The sequence below is a fragment of the Musca vetustissima genome, unplaced genomic scaffold (genome assembly GCF_032173495.1).
Source record: "Musca vetustissima isolate MV318-11 ecotype Yass unplaced genomic scaffold, APGP_CSIRO_Mvet_v1 utg4101, whole genome shotgun sequence".
NCBI lineage: Eukaryota > Metazoa > Arthropoda > Insecta > Diptera > Muscidae > Musca > Musca vetustissima.
Genome location: NW_026886930.1, coordinates 669,084 through 684,883, shown reverse-complemented (window position 1 = coordinate 684,883; position 15,800 = coordinate 669,084). Strand labels below are relative to the sequence as shown.

The 15,800-nt window shown below is 36.7% G+C and overlaps 1 protein-coding gene across 1 annotated transcript; it reads right to left on the bottom strand.

The window, feature by feature from the left end:
- Positions 1-817: 817 nt before the first annotated feature.
- On the bottom strand, positions 818-5,524 carry LOC133334403 (7SK snRNA methylphosphate capping enzyme bin3). The gene is made up of 5 exons (XM_061542699.1): positions 3,598-5,524; positions 3,303-3,495; positions 1,919-3,243; positions 1,703-1,849; positions 818-1,537 (listed from the first exon to the last, which is right to left on the bottom strand). The coding sequence occupies exons 1-5, from the start codon at positions 5,479-5,481 to the stop codon at positions 818-820; spliced, it is 4,269 nt and encodes a 1,422-aa protein (XP_061398683.1). The 5' UTR covers positions 5,482-5,524.
- Positions 5,525-15,800: the final 10,276 nt, after the last annotated feature.

Here is a 15,800-nt window from a genome sequence, read left to right as displayed (position 1 = left end):
AATTAGAAGCAGTTGATTTTGAAAATTTTGTTTACATATCGTTTTGTGAATGTAAAACATAATCAAATTTTTACTGTGTGGCTATTTCATTACATTTTTATATTCTATTTATATATTGTTGTTGTATTTTATATATACTTGGTGTAAACATAGTGTGTGTTTGTTGTGGCTGGGTGGGCAAAATGGATTAAAATTAGTTAAATGTGTAACACAAACAAATATTTTGTTAATAATTTTGAAAGTAGTTCCAAACATTATTTTCATATTTTCTTTTGTTTTTTTTTTTAAATATTTTAAATCTTTCGATTATGCATAATGTACGTACGCATCCATCCATATTACAAATATATGTTTGAATGTGTATATAATATTCAATACGTATGTATAGCCTTAAGGAGGTAATTTTTACTTTTTGTGTTTGTATATATATGTATACTATATATATCGAAACAAATAAATATATATGTTTATATAAAATATTTGTAACCCCGGCTTTGTTTTTAAAAAAAATAAAATGATAAAAATAAAATAAAAATGTATAAATATTCTAAACTTATTTAATGTTTTGTTTTCCATCTGGTTGTATTTTGTTTTTTACATAAAATTCAATATAATATATTTTTGTATATAGTGGTGTAATATTTCTCAAATACAAAAATATCATTAATAAGCGTTTTAGACTTTTCTCTTGTTGTTGTTATTTCTATAAATATTTGTCTTCAAAAAGCTTGACATTTTCTTGTGTTGATCTTTTTTAAAATGAGAAACTGGTCTTTTTTGCAGCCATGTGTGACATGGAAAAATGTTGTGTCCGATTTTAAGCTTCGCTTAAATCACAACAATTGGTTCGACTCTCATCATCGAGCATTAAACTTTCATCCACAGCTTCAGTGTCGCTGGGATTCATGCCGCCATGCGGATGTGGCGATGATGAACTTTCGCCACAGTTGGTGGCATAAACATGTGGTCTTTGTTGGTTGGAATCATCCGTGTCGGGATCTCGTATGGAATTGAAAGCATTTCCGGAATTGGCATTTGGTGATGAAATTTCATCATTTGGAGGGTATACATGTCGATGGTAACTACCACCAGGCATGGCATTGCCATCGCCCTCCAATTCAGCATCTCGAACACTACCGAAAACGGGAGTGTGTGATGAGCTCTTACGCATACTGGTTGGTGGTGACCACACCGTCTGATACAGAGGTGATGCAAATACATACATATGATTCAAATATTCCATATCATAAGAGGGCTGGTATGAATCCGATTCCAAGGGATTGTAGTATTGGGATGTTGAGGGTTGATGCATTGGTGTCTGACGACAGCTGTATGGACCGGAGCCTCCTCCCGTATATTGTGGTGTATCGTAGTTTTGTGATCTTGTCGAGGACAGTAGAGGATAGGAGGATTGCATTCCTGTAGGCCGTGGTGGCATTGTTGCATAAATACCACGATATGCCTCAAATGGTGTTTGTGGATAATAGGCATCTGACCATCTCACATGATTTGGTGTATAATCGCCTTTGGCATAGAGCTGAAAATATTAAAAGAAAAAACAATAATTTACAGAGTTTAGTTAGCAAAGTTCGAGGGATATATTATGTTGCTGAGAACAGATCCATACACCTTTTTGAAAGTATTTGAGCTGTATGTCTGATATTTATACTTTATGATTTTATTATTCCATTCGAATGCTTACCTGTATAGGTCGACTAAAGCCTTTGCTCAAATGTTTTGGTATGCCCAAGGTGTAGCTGTGACTGAAACCCACTTCAGAACTCAATAAATACTCATGGAATTTGTTGGGGAAGAATTCAATGTTGTTGTAATTGTTATAGATTTCCTCCTAAAAAGGAACGGAAACATTTTCAAAGTTAATAACAAATTGAATTTTGTAAATGAGTTATCTTCTTACCGTTAAATTCTTCTTTTTCTTATAGCTAGCCCAGTTTTGCGCTTCCAGGATTAGTTTTCCACCTGGCCTCAGCTGATTAAACATCCGTTTAAAGGCCATTTTCAAACCGGTATCACCAAAATTTAAATGAATCCATTTCGTTACCGATAAACATAATATGAGATCATATTGCTGCGGATCATTGGCCAGGAGATTTTCATCTTTGAGTACATAATTCGTCTGACGAAAGAATACATTTTGGGGAAATTCATTTTTCGAATTTGAAATTTGTGTTCGGACATTTGTCGTCGACGAATTTTGGCTGCATTGTTTGTTCCCTGCACCACCGACTCCGCCACCACCACCTCCTCCACTACCACTTGCTGGATGTCCAGGTGTACTTTTAGTTGTCGTACTGACACTAGTACTGGTTGAGGCAGGTGATTGAGATTCTAGATTTTGGGGACTAGCCATTTTTACTGTGGACTGGGTTATTCCACCATAGCACAGCGGAAATGATATGGGAAAGAATTCTGTGGCATCAAGTTTGGTACAGATCTGCTCTGTGGCAATACTACCGTGCGGGTGATGATGGTGGTGGTGATGATGATGGTGGTGATGATGATGATGGTGATGTGGATAATGCATAGCATGGTGATGTTGGAAGTGACCCCAATTCATGTTGTTGCGCTGCTGACTTATATCCATGCGATTCTTTTTCTTTTTACGTCTACGCCTTCCTGGCTTGGCTTTGACATTTTTATCTTTATTCTTGACATCTGCATCCGATGAGGCCTCTACATTCTCCTTTTTTATCGCCTCCACCGGTATCCGTACATACATGGCCAGGTTCCGCCGGGCTCTGGCTATTAATTCTTTGTCTACATCAATTCCCAAAATCGACTTGGGAGCCAATTTCCGTGCCACCGATATGGTCATATGGCCAACATTGCAGCCAATATCTAAAATGTCCTTGTTCTTAAACAATTCGGGATATTGCATGAAAACTTGAAGGCGAATATCCATGAATTCATTTAAATGTCGGAGACCGGCATAGCGATCGTAATTGCCATAACGATATTTACTGCCATCCGGTAGAAATTTCGGTTTGATGTTCTTCACTGTGGACACTGTCATGGAATCCATTTCCTTCTTGACATTTTCCGCCAATTTTAAGGCATTGCTAGTATCGGCAGTTTCATTTAAAAGATCTGCCATATTATCGCCTTCACCAGCATTTATAGATGTACCACCAGAAGCGGTGCTCAAGGGGCTACCAAGCAATGTGCTGAATTCTGATGTCGAATCGACCTTCATTAAATCAGGGGTGTCATCGCGGGGTATTTCTGTAAATAAAAAAATGTTAACAAAAGGTAAAATTATGAATCCCTCGCGTGTGACTTACCTTCTACTAAAGCTTTGGCATTTTCTTCGACAGGACTTAGATCAGCAATAGTGCTCTCACTTATCGATCGCGAACGTCTATTTGAGGATTTGCGTGCTCCAGAGGCTGTTGTCCTTGGTGGTCTTTTCCAAGCACCCGGCTGGGGAACAACGGGGCTGACAATCTTATCCATGGAATCATTGCGGAAATATTTCTAAAAAAGAAAAAAAACAGAGTATTAGAGGAACCACATTCCATAAATATGCAATTTGCATTCGTTCGATGCTAATGTGCGGTGCGTTGTTGCACAACTTACCTTGGACTTTTGTGAATTGTTGCTCTCACTTATTTTTCTTTTCCTACCGCCGCCGCCGCTACAGCCACCTGTACTACTAACCACAGAGTTACCACACGAGTTGCTACCTGTGGTGGATATCAAATCCAAACGCAAATCTCGACATGCGCGTTCTCTCAGCTCTCCAAAACCAACGGCAGCGGTGGTGGTGCTAACACTACCAACCATACCAGCACCACTACCATCAATTGACTCCTGTGCCACTTGTGCCACCATGGGTGTCGGTGTTGGCGACTTGGCTTGGTGGCTGTTTGTATCCACGTCGATATTGGCGACCTTTGTGTCAGCAGTGCTGTGTGAAAGTGAGAGCTGCTCTTGTGGTGAACATAAATTACGCTCCGGCCTTTCGGTGTCGTCGTCGTCACCACCACTACTACTAACGCCGCCTTCGTTGTTTTGGTCTTGGCTTTTGTTTTCAGCTGCCTCCAACGAAACCGAAAGCAAACCCTTTTCAGTTGATGTCGAGGCATTGATCAGAGCACTTGGCGTTATGTCGTCGAGCGCATCGCCCAATGTGCTTGTGGTCGAGTTGCAAGAGTCGTAGCGTTTACGTTTCGGTTTGCGATTCTTGCGATGACGATGTTTGTGCGATTTGCTAGTTTGTCCTCCACGTAGACCCAGAATAATGGCCCCTCCTACACCAGCTGTGGGTAAACCCAAAATACCGCCACCACCTCCGACCACGCCTCTCTTCATGGGCGAAGTCAGTTGCTTTTCATATTCCGTTGAGTCAACGGGATCCAAGAGATGCAGGGGATCGTGTATATTGGGCGGTATAATAACCTCTACCTTGGGCGGTGTGGTAATGGGCGATTGGCGTGGTGTTGTGGCCGGAGTTATTTTGATTGATGTATCGCCCGTTTCATTCTGCAGTGAACTCAAATTCAGCGGATCTGAAATATTGCCGCCCAAGAGAAACTTTGTGGGCGGTATAAAATTGCCTTTACGTGGCCTTTTGTCCGGCAAAAAGAACTTGGAACGTAGGCAGCAATAATGTATCGATGCCGATGAATTATTGGGGTTGGAGTTGTTGTTTAAAGCTTGATTATCCTTGCCCATGTGGCTGCCACAACCATTTATGTGACAGCAGGACAAGTTGTTGGCATTGACGCCAGTACCACTGCCGGCATTATTTCCCACGCCTGAACCCATTGTATTGTGTGCCGAACCAGCACACAAAATATGATGATGATGATGATTGTTATGGCCACCGCCACCTGCAGCACCACTTCCTCCTCCACCGCCGCGATGTGATGGCAGAGGCTTTTTATGCAATGGTTGTTGTTGTGTCTTTAAATGGCCATGACCATAACCCAATTTATCGGCCGATGATAATGGCAAGCCTAAACGGTTGTCATTAGGCGGCATATTTCCAATGCCTCCTCCGCCGCCACCACCACCAGGGCCATGGTGATTGTTGTTGTAGTGCGGATGCGGATAATTGTGATAGTAATTGTGCCCTTGATTCTTTAAATTTTGAATATTCTCAACATCGGCTTTGGTTAAGCCAGGCTTCTCCTCAGCCATGGAGCTGTGTGTGGATTTGGGCGGTGAATTTGCATTGTTTGCGGTGGCAGCGGTTTGGGGGCCACAACCACTGCTGTTGTTGCTGCTGGAACCACCAGCATTGTGTTTGGCAGTTCTGTTTTGGCGTTTATTCCAGCATTTGTTCTTTTTGTTGTTATTGAGACTTGAGACGTTGGATGTGGCAGTTGCTGTTGTTGTTGCTGATGACGATGTTGAAGAGGAAGCTTTCTTGTGTTTAACAAATTGTTGTGGTGCACGAAATTGATGATGTTGCTGCTGTTGTTGTTGTGATTTTAATTTATTTGTTGCCAAGGGCATTGAAGCAGATGTCGGTTTTCCATCAACATCGACAATTGCACCTTCAATTCTCTTGTTGTCCAGGTTAGCGGCGGTGTTGTTATGCCTGGCAGGACTATTGTTTTCATTGCCCACCTTGGGTGAGACATTCCTTGACTGACAATCACCAGGATTGTCAAAATTGCTCACAGTATCCATTTTTATGTAGTTCGCAAAAAAGAATGTTGATGCTATTGAAAATGGTAAATTACATTTTCCATGTACGGGAGAGCACCAAAAAACGAGTAAACGTATGGATAGGTGTTTTTCTTTAAAGCGTCAACGCTTTAGGTTTTGTTTATTTTCTTTTCAGAAAATATGGGGAAGAATAAATGAATTGGTTCCCCACACTCCCCCCGGACTGCTGAGGGAAGTAGTTCTTTATTTCTTTACTTTTGACTTTCAATTATAATCCTTTCAAGTTCGTCGTTGAATTCATTCATTCAGTCACTCCTCCTCCTCCTTGTAATGTAGGCAGCTCGGGTAGGGGGCTATAGTCATGCAAATGACTGCTTCTTGCGTACGTGTGCGTTTTATATGCCCCGTAGTTAGTTGCTGCTGCTGTCGTTGTTGTTGTTGCTGAATCCTTTAATTCTTATGCTTTCTTGCCTTATGAAGATGATATCCTGTGCATGTGTGTATGAATCTGAAAGTAGAAACGAGAGAAGGGTAGAGATTGGTATGAGAAATATGTCGATTATTTATAAGGTTTTATTGTAGCCTGAATTTAAAGTCAGAATACAGAGGATTTTTAATAAATAATGCAAGCATATAATAGCACTTGCACAGGGTGAGAAGCGGAGCCGGAGGAGTGGAATCAACAAATAAGGAAAGGGAAGCATGTGCATGCATGTGAAGAAGGACCATATTCGACGACGATGACTACGACAACAACAGATATGTGTGCTCATTTCTCCAGCAATTACTAACATATGTATGCATGCATGGGGATATGTATGTATATGTATGTAGGTATGCTTGTTTTGTTTTAATGTTAAGTAGAATGATAAAAAAACAACAACAACAAGCACACGTTGCATGTAGGTAGGGAGCCAAGGGGATATGCATGGAAATTGCACAAATAAATACGAAAAACCACATATAAACCACAAGAACAAATTTACCAATCCTTCCGTAGCAAAACAATGCACTTTTTGTATAAAAAACGAAAATAAAGGACACAATAACCACATCTTGCTTACAAATGCAGATATGGTGTTCTATATACATATATGGAATTTTTTGAATAATATAAAGGTGTAATTTGAAAAAATATGAATGTTAAATTTGTAGGTCTAAAGATTTTATTAAAAATGTTTACACAATTTTGTACAAATTTCGGAATACGAATTATTATTGGATCGCTCCTAAGTGTGGGTTTTTATAGATATGTATATAATTTATCCCCGTCCAAGTTATCCACTCAGATCCTAGTGTAGTTTTTTCATATAACCTCCCTCTGAAATACATATTTTGTTAACAGATATGACTCTCTGTACCATATTGTGGACTGAACCATCTTATCCGCGCAAAAAGTCGAAAATTAACCACAACTTATTCTCGAATCGCAACATGGTAGTTAGACCAAAAATTATTTCCCCTGCTACAACGTCTGCAGCTAAACCCACAACTCTTTTCATGCTTTTTATATTTCATGGACTCAACGGGAACCAAGGGATGCAAGCTTTGATTTAGCTCTGAAACTTTGCAAAGACATTATTAGTACATTTAGGATTTTTGGTATTTCAAATGGGACATATACAGTGGTGGTCACAGAATTAAAACATTTACTGTGGTAAACATTTTTTGATCAGCCCTCGATTCGTTTGAAGTATTTTTGAAAATTTTTTAATTCAGAACACTTCGATATAGTGCACTTAAGAGATTTAGTGTGAAAATAGAAAATTATTGCAAGCAATTTTTCCATAAATAACGGTTTTTATGAAAATACATCGACTTTGAAGTGGCCATGTAATTAAAACATTGTGTGATTTTTTTACTTTACTGCATTTTTTTAAAATATTTTTAAAAAAGGTCGTTAATTTAGTTAAATTATGTAAACTAAGCACCGAAAAAATCATTTACCGATAAAAATTTTTGAAAAAAATCTGTAAAATCTATCAAAATTGCCAAAAATTTGTACAGTACACCATACATTCAGAAAATCAACCTTATTATAGAAAATAAAGGTCCGAATGCACCAGAAATTGCTATAATTAGTAGAAAACAATAAAAAATTCTCAAAATATTTACATATTTGAAATTAAAACTCAAAAAATGGGAATTAACCTAAAGGAACGATTCAATTTCAATAGCCTTTACTGAAGAAGGCCGGAATATTTTTGCAGTATGTGAGAAAATATCGATTGATATTGGTATTTATTATATCAAATCGATTATTCGAGTAGTACAGAATATATTTTATCAAAAAATACATCAGTCAGACAGAACGAACAGATATCAACGCCTAGGTTGATGAGTAAAAGTTTCTGGCACACAGCAGCATTTTTGATGTTCAACACAAGACTTCAAATATTTGTCAAACTGTAAAATTTTTCCTTCCTTGATACTAAAATAGTTTAAGTGGAAGTTATTCTATTCAAAAAATATTATTTTGGAAAAATATTGTCATATTCAATAGATTTTAAGGACCAAGAGCTGACCATCAAAAATGCTGCTGTGTGCCAGAAACTTTTACTCGTCAACCTAGGCGTTGATCTCTGTTCGTTCTGTTCTGACTGATGTATTTTTTGATAAAATATATTCTGTACTACTCGAACAATCGATTTGATATAATAAATACCAATATCAATCGATATTTTCTCACATACTGCAAAAATATTCCGGCCTTCTTCAGTAAAGGCTATTGAAATTGAATCGTTCCTTTAGGTTAATTCCCATTTTTTGAGTTTTAATTTCAAATATGTAAATATTTTGAGAATTTTTTATTGTTTTCTATTAATTCTAGCAATTTCTGGTGCATTCGGACCTTTATTTTCTATAATAAGGTTCATTTTCTGAATGTAGGGTGTACTGTACAAATTTTTGGCAATTTTGATAGATTTTACAGATTTTTTTCAAAAATTTTTATCCGTAAATGATTTTTTCGGTGCTTAGTTTACATAATTTAACTAAATTAACGACCTTTTTTAAAAATATTTTAAAAAAATGCAGTAAAGTAAAAAAATCACACAATGTTTTAATTATATGGCCACTTCAAAGTCGATGTATTTTAATAAAAACCGTTATTTATGGAAAAATTGCATGCAATAATTTTCTATTTTCACACTACATCTCTTAAGTGCAGTATATCAAAGAGTTCTGAATTTAAAAAATTTCAAAAATACTTTAAACGAATCGAGGGCTGATCAAAAAATGTTTACCACAGTAAATGTTTTAATTCTGTGACCACCACTGTAGGTCCAAATGGAACATATAGGTGCATTTCCAATATTCGGTATTTTGGAGATTGTATTCTGTCTTCGGCAAAAAAGTCAAATGTTTATTATTCTCGGATATTTCAATATGGCTAAATGTTTAAAATCCAAATTGAAATATCTGAAAACCTCAAACAGAGACACCTGTTACAGAAACTGTCATATATTATTTTTATCTCCTTTGTCTTTTTTCCGCAATATATTCACATATTTATGTTGTTATCCATTAAACAAGGATTTAACTTTAAATTATTCGAAGCGTCAAAGCGATAACCACCTACCCCACTACCTCCTCCTACACCCACCGTACCCTCCTATTGGCCTCTGTGTTTAATGTTCGCCGGGGTCCTGGCGGCTTTAACGAGTTTGCATGTCGTCTAGTGGTTTCAGATGTTTTCAACATAAAAATTACATGGATTGCACATGGCGGCGGTGACACCTCATAAAAATACAAAAAAAAAACAACACGAACAACAAACCAATAAAGATAACCACCAGAACAGGACAGGGCAGCCGAATAACCAACCAGCCAGTGAGCCATAGAGGCAAAGGTTAACGCGACGGATAACATAACTAGAAAACAAAGCGGACACCATTAACCACATATGAGCACAAATGACCAGGATCCTTAACTAGCTTGGCTGTATTATGAACACAACTTGACCATCTCATGACATGGCTGTGGAATGGGGTGTGGGAGAGAAAGAGAGCGAAAGCAAACAAGCAATAACAGTAAATAGAAAAACAAAAAAGGACATTTCCCTAACATGCTAACCGGGTGGCTGGTTGGCCATTGGGGGATTATAAACATCATGCCTGATGCCATTATAAATAGGATTACCCAGTTAACGGCTAACACCAACATTTAAAGAGTTTTCAGTTTTTTTCTCTTTTCTTCAATATTGAATTCATGAAAGAAAAAAACTAAAAGGTCGATTGGGTTCTATTTATAACCTCCACTGCCAACCACCAGCCAAACTACACACACATCACAACGAAAGTAAACTCAATTAAGCAAATATCCCCATGGATAATTGTTCATCATTGATTCTGGGCCATAATCCATTTTCTATTACACGTCATCATCATCATCATTTCTCTGTTCATGCCAATAATCGCAGAGAGTGGTTATGTGCTACTAACTCATTTAATAAACTCACAAACAAGAACCACACAACAACAACACCAACAACAATTCCCTGAAATTCAATATTGAATTTTCATTGGAAACACAAATGTTATTATTCCCGCAGCATTGGGACAATAAATCTATTGTGTTTCGCTTTTTTCTTTATTTTCCTTTGCGCTTTTAACAATTCTCACTCTGCTGCTTTCATTGGAACGAAATGTCAACCATGCATCACATCACACCTCTCAAAGTTCCATCTAAAAAATAAAAAAAGAAAATTAAATTTTCCTATTATGAAAAATAAAATCCAGATTGAATGCATCCATCGCTCTAAAGCGCCAAATGCATTTCATACCAAGTTCGAAGGAATAAGTAACGCTTCGTTAACGCTGTTAGTCAGTCAATCGGGGAGTCAGTCAGTCGGTTGGTTGGTCGCACAAAATACAGCAGTTTGCCACGTTAAAAAAAATCTAAGCCATGCCATCAGAATCGTGGAGAAAGAGGAAGAGAAAGAAAATTGTGCTTTTTTCTTTTCGACTTCTTCTTTGATGACTCTTCTTACGTTATGTTCCGTCTCTCAATCCCGCTACCAAGTTTCGATTCAATATTGTTGTTATTTTTCTACTAAAAAAAACCCGAATTATTTTTTGTTCTCTAAAAAAAAGTTTTACTACAACTTGTTAAAAGGAAGAAGACGACAACAATAGCAACAACAACAAAATATAACATCGAATTACAAACAAATTTCGGAACACACAATCGCCGCGCATTCATTCACATAAAGCAATTGAAAAAAAAACAACAACACAAATTTATTGACAATGTTGAACTTCTGTTCGTTCAAGTTTTCTTTGTTTGTTTGTAAATGCGTTAAGAAAATTTGTTACGAACGAATAAATAACACGTTAAGGTCTTTAAACAAATTCAATATGAGGTGGAGGAAAATGGTAGGTTGAGGTGGGAAGGTGGGTATGGGAATATTATCCGGGATATATGAAATAGCGACAATATTTAAATTGTTGAGGTGGAAATTGAATGAATAAAGGGAATATTCCAATATTACACAAGGGGAATTGAAACATTCGGCAAATTTTCCAAAAAGTATATTAGGGGGGTCTTGGCGAAAAAACACCTTACACAGAACACGCTCTATCTACATAAAGCTTCTTCTAGAACCAATTATAGAGTTGCCCTTCATATCTTCTGTAAATATAAGTCTTTGTAAAGGCAAAGTAATCCTTAAGGACCTTTACCGATAGAGGGCCCCATAGACATACATTTCAAAGGGTATGTAATGACTGATAAGATATGAGAACCTGTAACATTTTCTGTAGACAATAGGCCGTGCCCTTGCTCATTAACTTCTTAAGAACTACAGACCTTTCGACGATGTCTCTTTATGTTCTATAGAGGACATTTATTTACAGATGACCTCTGACCTCCCCCTGTGCCTTTAAGATAGATAATCTGTACTTCAGCCCGGTTGAGTACGGTTTTCTATAGAAAATCTTCATTTCAGCTAATAAAAACCCTGAATAAGGTTTTCTATAGAAAATCTTCAATTCAGCCCGGCTGAATAAGGTTTTCTACAGAAAATCTTCAATTCAGCCCGGCTGAATATGGTTTTCTATAGAAAATCTTGAATTCAGCCCGGCTGAATAAGGTTTTCTATAGAAAATCTTCAATTCAGCCCGGCTGAATAAGGTTTTCTATAGAAAATCTTCAATTCAGCCAGGCTGAATAAGGTTTTCTATAGAAAATCTTCAATTCAGCCCGGCTGAATAAGGTTTTCTATAGAAAATCTTCAATTCTGCCCGGCTGAATAAGGTTTTCTATAGAAAATCTTCAATTCAGCCCGGCTGAATAAGGTTTTCTATAGAAAATCTTCAATTCAGCCCGGCTGAATAAGGTTTTCTATAGAAAATCTTCAATTCAGCCCGGCTGAATAAGGTTTTCTATAGAAAATCTTCAATTCAGCCCGGCTGAATAAGGTTTTCTATAGAAAATCTTCAATTCAGCCCGGCTGAATAAGGTTTTCTATAGAAAATCTTCAATTCAGCCCGTCTGAATAAGGTTTTCTATAGAAAATCTTCAATTCAGCCCGAAATTGTAGAAAATCTTCAATTCAGTCTGGCAAAATAAGGTTTCCTATACTAAATCTGCAATTCAGCCCGGCTGAATGTTTCCAATAGGAAATCTTCAATTCAAGCCATCTAAATTAGCTTTCCTCCCAAAATCTTCAATTTTGGGTTCTTGTAAGAAAATAATCTCTATTCGAATATTTACTAGCCTTATTACAAAAAAAGTACTGGAACAGACCATGTGTTTTTTTGTAATGTCACAAAAGAAATGTAAAGAATTATAAAGATGTGTAGGTATGTATGTACGTAAGGGGATTGTATGTGACACATTCTCCAAATATAAAAAGAAATGTATTTGAAATTTAAGATTTTGCAATAGTTGTGTTTGTTTTTATTTTTTATTGAGAAGTTCCGACAAGTTTTTTTTTTCTTTTTGCACAAAACTGATAACATATTTCTGCACATTTGTACATGTGAAAGTGCTGGTGTCAAACAATTTTTTAAGAATGTGAGTTATGGCATTTACAATATTAAATTCCAAACGATAAATGACATGGGGGAGGAAGGAAGTTAAAAACGGAAATCGATAATTTATAAACTTTGGATATTTTTAGATAAAATGAATTTAAAGTTAGATAATTCTCTTACATTCTCTAGGCGTTTCTTAATTCCAGAAATTATTCTGAATAATTGTTGTGGAACAGTAGTTTCTAATCAGATCATAATCTAGGCAACAATGAAGATCTAAACATTTCAAAATATTTATTCCAAAGTTTTTTATCTAATAGAATTTTTTTATTTTTCAATCCTCAGGAACGACAATTTTCCCCTTGGAATATTTTAAATAATTCTATGCATTCTTCATAAATTCCTATTTAAAAGTATCAAATTAAAGTAGACCACCGAAAATAGCTCTTTATCTTTTCTAATTGACTGTTAATTTTTTGAATATTTTATTTTCTCAAATCTAACCTCCATAATAATTCCCAGCCAATACTGTCATGCAGAGCACACACTTATTCCACTTCTACATATAGAAAATCTTCAATTCAGCCCGGCTGAATAAGGTTTTCTATAGAAAATCTTCAATTAAGCCCGGCTGAATAAGGTTTTCTATAGAAAATAAGGTTTTCTATAGAAAATAAGGTTTTCTATAGAAAATCTTCAATTCAGGCCGGCTGAATAAGATTTTCTATAGAAAATCTTCAATTCTATAGAAAATCTTCAATTCAGGCCGGCTGAATAAGATTTTCTATAGAAAATCTTCAATTCAGCCCGGCTGAATAAGGTTTTCTATAGAAAATCTTCAATTCAGCCCGGCTGAATAAGGTTTTCTATAGAAAATCTTATTCAGCCCGGCTGAAGACCACCGAAAATAGCTCTTTATCATTTCTAATTAACTGTTAATTTTTTGTTTTTTATTTTCTCAAATCTAACCTCCATAATAATTCCCAGCCAATACTGTAATGCAAAGCACACACTTATTCCACTTCTACATATTTCTTTATTAAACTGCTGCCCTGTACATGTGTATATTCACACTGACATTCTTATCAAAATATTAGCATTATTTGTTGTTGATGCTGTTGTTGTTGTACGGGGGCTTTCTTCGTTTTTATTGAATGAAACAAAAAAAATTGAAATAAAAGCGAATATACAACAACATGTTTCCCTGTTGGTCACAATAAATATATAATATACTTACGACCCATGTTAACGTACATGCATACTCATATATCTACATTCATGTAGATATGTATATATCCATAGTTTGTGTAAATATATATATTGGCCCGTATTTTCATAAAGTGTGAAATGTTGTCGACGACGATTGCAAGCAACCCGTGCTCGTTTGCTGCTGCCCGCGCTTTAACGTCATTAATTGTTGTTGTGTTTTTGCTGTTATCTCTCCTTATTGAACAAACAGTGGGTGATAACAATAAAAAATATGGCTGTGGTGTTATTACAGTGGTTTCAAATTGTGTTATTTGTTAAAAATATTACGGAGGTATTGAAAATACACTTTTTTCTCAAGTCATGTTGCTGTAAATGTCATTAACTTAAATAAGAACAAGTAAGACGATGAGACACAAGAAATAAATAAAAAAAATACAAAAAAATGAGACAAAACACAAAAATTATCTATAAAAAAGTAATGTTTTTTTTTCTTCCGATATACGAAGTTGTAAATATCGAACGAAAAGTGAAACAACCAGTCATGCCAAGAAGTTAGCAGAGATGGAAATGTATCATCAATTATAGATGAAAATCCATCCTATGAAGGTTTTCTATAGAAAATCTTCAATTCAGCCCGGTTGGAGAAGGTTTTTTATAGAAAATTTTCAATTCAGCTCGGCTGAATAAGATTTTCTATAAAAAATCTGCAATTCAGCACGGCTGAATACGGTTTTCTATAGAAAATCTGATATTCAGCCCGGCTGAATACGGGTTTCTATAGGAAATATTCAATTCAGCCCCGCTGAATAAGGGTTTCTATAGAAAATTGTTAATTCAGCCCGACTGAATAAGGTTTTCTAGAGTAAAGGTAAATTTTCTATAGAAAACATTCAATTTAGGACAGGTTTTTCTATACAAATACGAGTAGTCCGATCCCTCTTTTAGGTGAAAATGGATTACCCTTGCTCAATTATTAATTGTATTGGAATTAAAACATCCCATCCCTGACAGGTTGGCTGACTGGCTGGCAAACCAAGCCAAGCGTTTATCAAAATGTGGCGCTGTTGTTTTTGTTCTTGTCATCGTCGTTGTTGTTGCTGTTACTTTATGAAAAGCAGTCATTTGTGGTATTGTGGATACAGCTTTTTTATGTTAGTAGTACAAACAGACCTGGTCGTCGTCGTCGTCATCTACGAGTTGTCGTTCAATGTTGTATGACGACGGCACGGGCCGAATGACTGGCTGTCTGCCATAATGTCAGTCGAGTAAATAAATAATCCAACGAACGAACGAAACGTCCGACGTCTAGCCATTCAGCCAGCCAGTCAGCCACTCAAAGAGATTGTCGTTTTTGTGTAATGCTGGCTGGCATTCGCATTGGATGTTGCTTGGCCCCCCTTCACTCCCCCCACACACTCCCAAACAAATGCAAGTTTTGCAATACACTTGTTTTTGTGTAGCGGAGAGGAGACCCCCTCAGCAACAGCCATCGAGAGTGAGAGAATGCAATAGAAAGAGTCCCCACCAACAACAACCAAGTGTATACTTTATACGAGAGTACTATGCAACAGTGAGGGGTCGACGACCATTGAACGGTGATTGCAAAACTCTCTACCGTGTATGAACCAGCCAACGAACGAAAGACCGACCGACCTACCGAGCGAACGAACAACAAGAAGACGAAAGCAAGCCAGTCAGCCATCCACTAGTCTGTTTAATATCTTGCCACGGAGTTTAATTCCAACGTAAAATGAATGCTAATTGTTTAATTTATGACTCCCTGTTGTTGTTGTTGCTGTTGTTGTGACTGCAATTGGGGAGTTTGAGTTTGGAAGTGGGTTTTCGTTTTTGGCAAACCCGCCGCGCCTCACTACTGGCAAAAATATTTTGACCTTCAGTGATTTAATTGATATGTTTGTATTTGTTTTGTTCTTTTTGGAAACGAAAAAAGAGAAACCAACAACTACATCACTTTCC

What these genes read in the sequence shown, in the direction of transcription:
- LOC133334403 (XM_061542699.1), bottom strand. Translation starts at nt 5,481, where the DNA reads ATGCCCTTGGCAACAAATAAATTAAAATCACAACAACAACAGCAGCAA. An exon ending in ACAATTCACAAAAGTCCAAG is followed by an intron (nt 3,496 to 3,597) that starts GTAAGTTGTGCA and finishes TTTCTTTTTTAG; the next exon opens with AAATATTTCCGCAATGATTC. An exon ending in GCTTTAGTCGACCTATACAG is followed by an intron (nt 1,538 to 1,702) that starts GTAAGCATTCGA and finishes TAATATTTTCAG; the next exon opens with CTCTATGCCAAAGGCGATTA.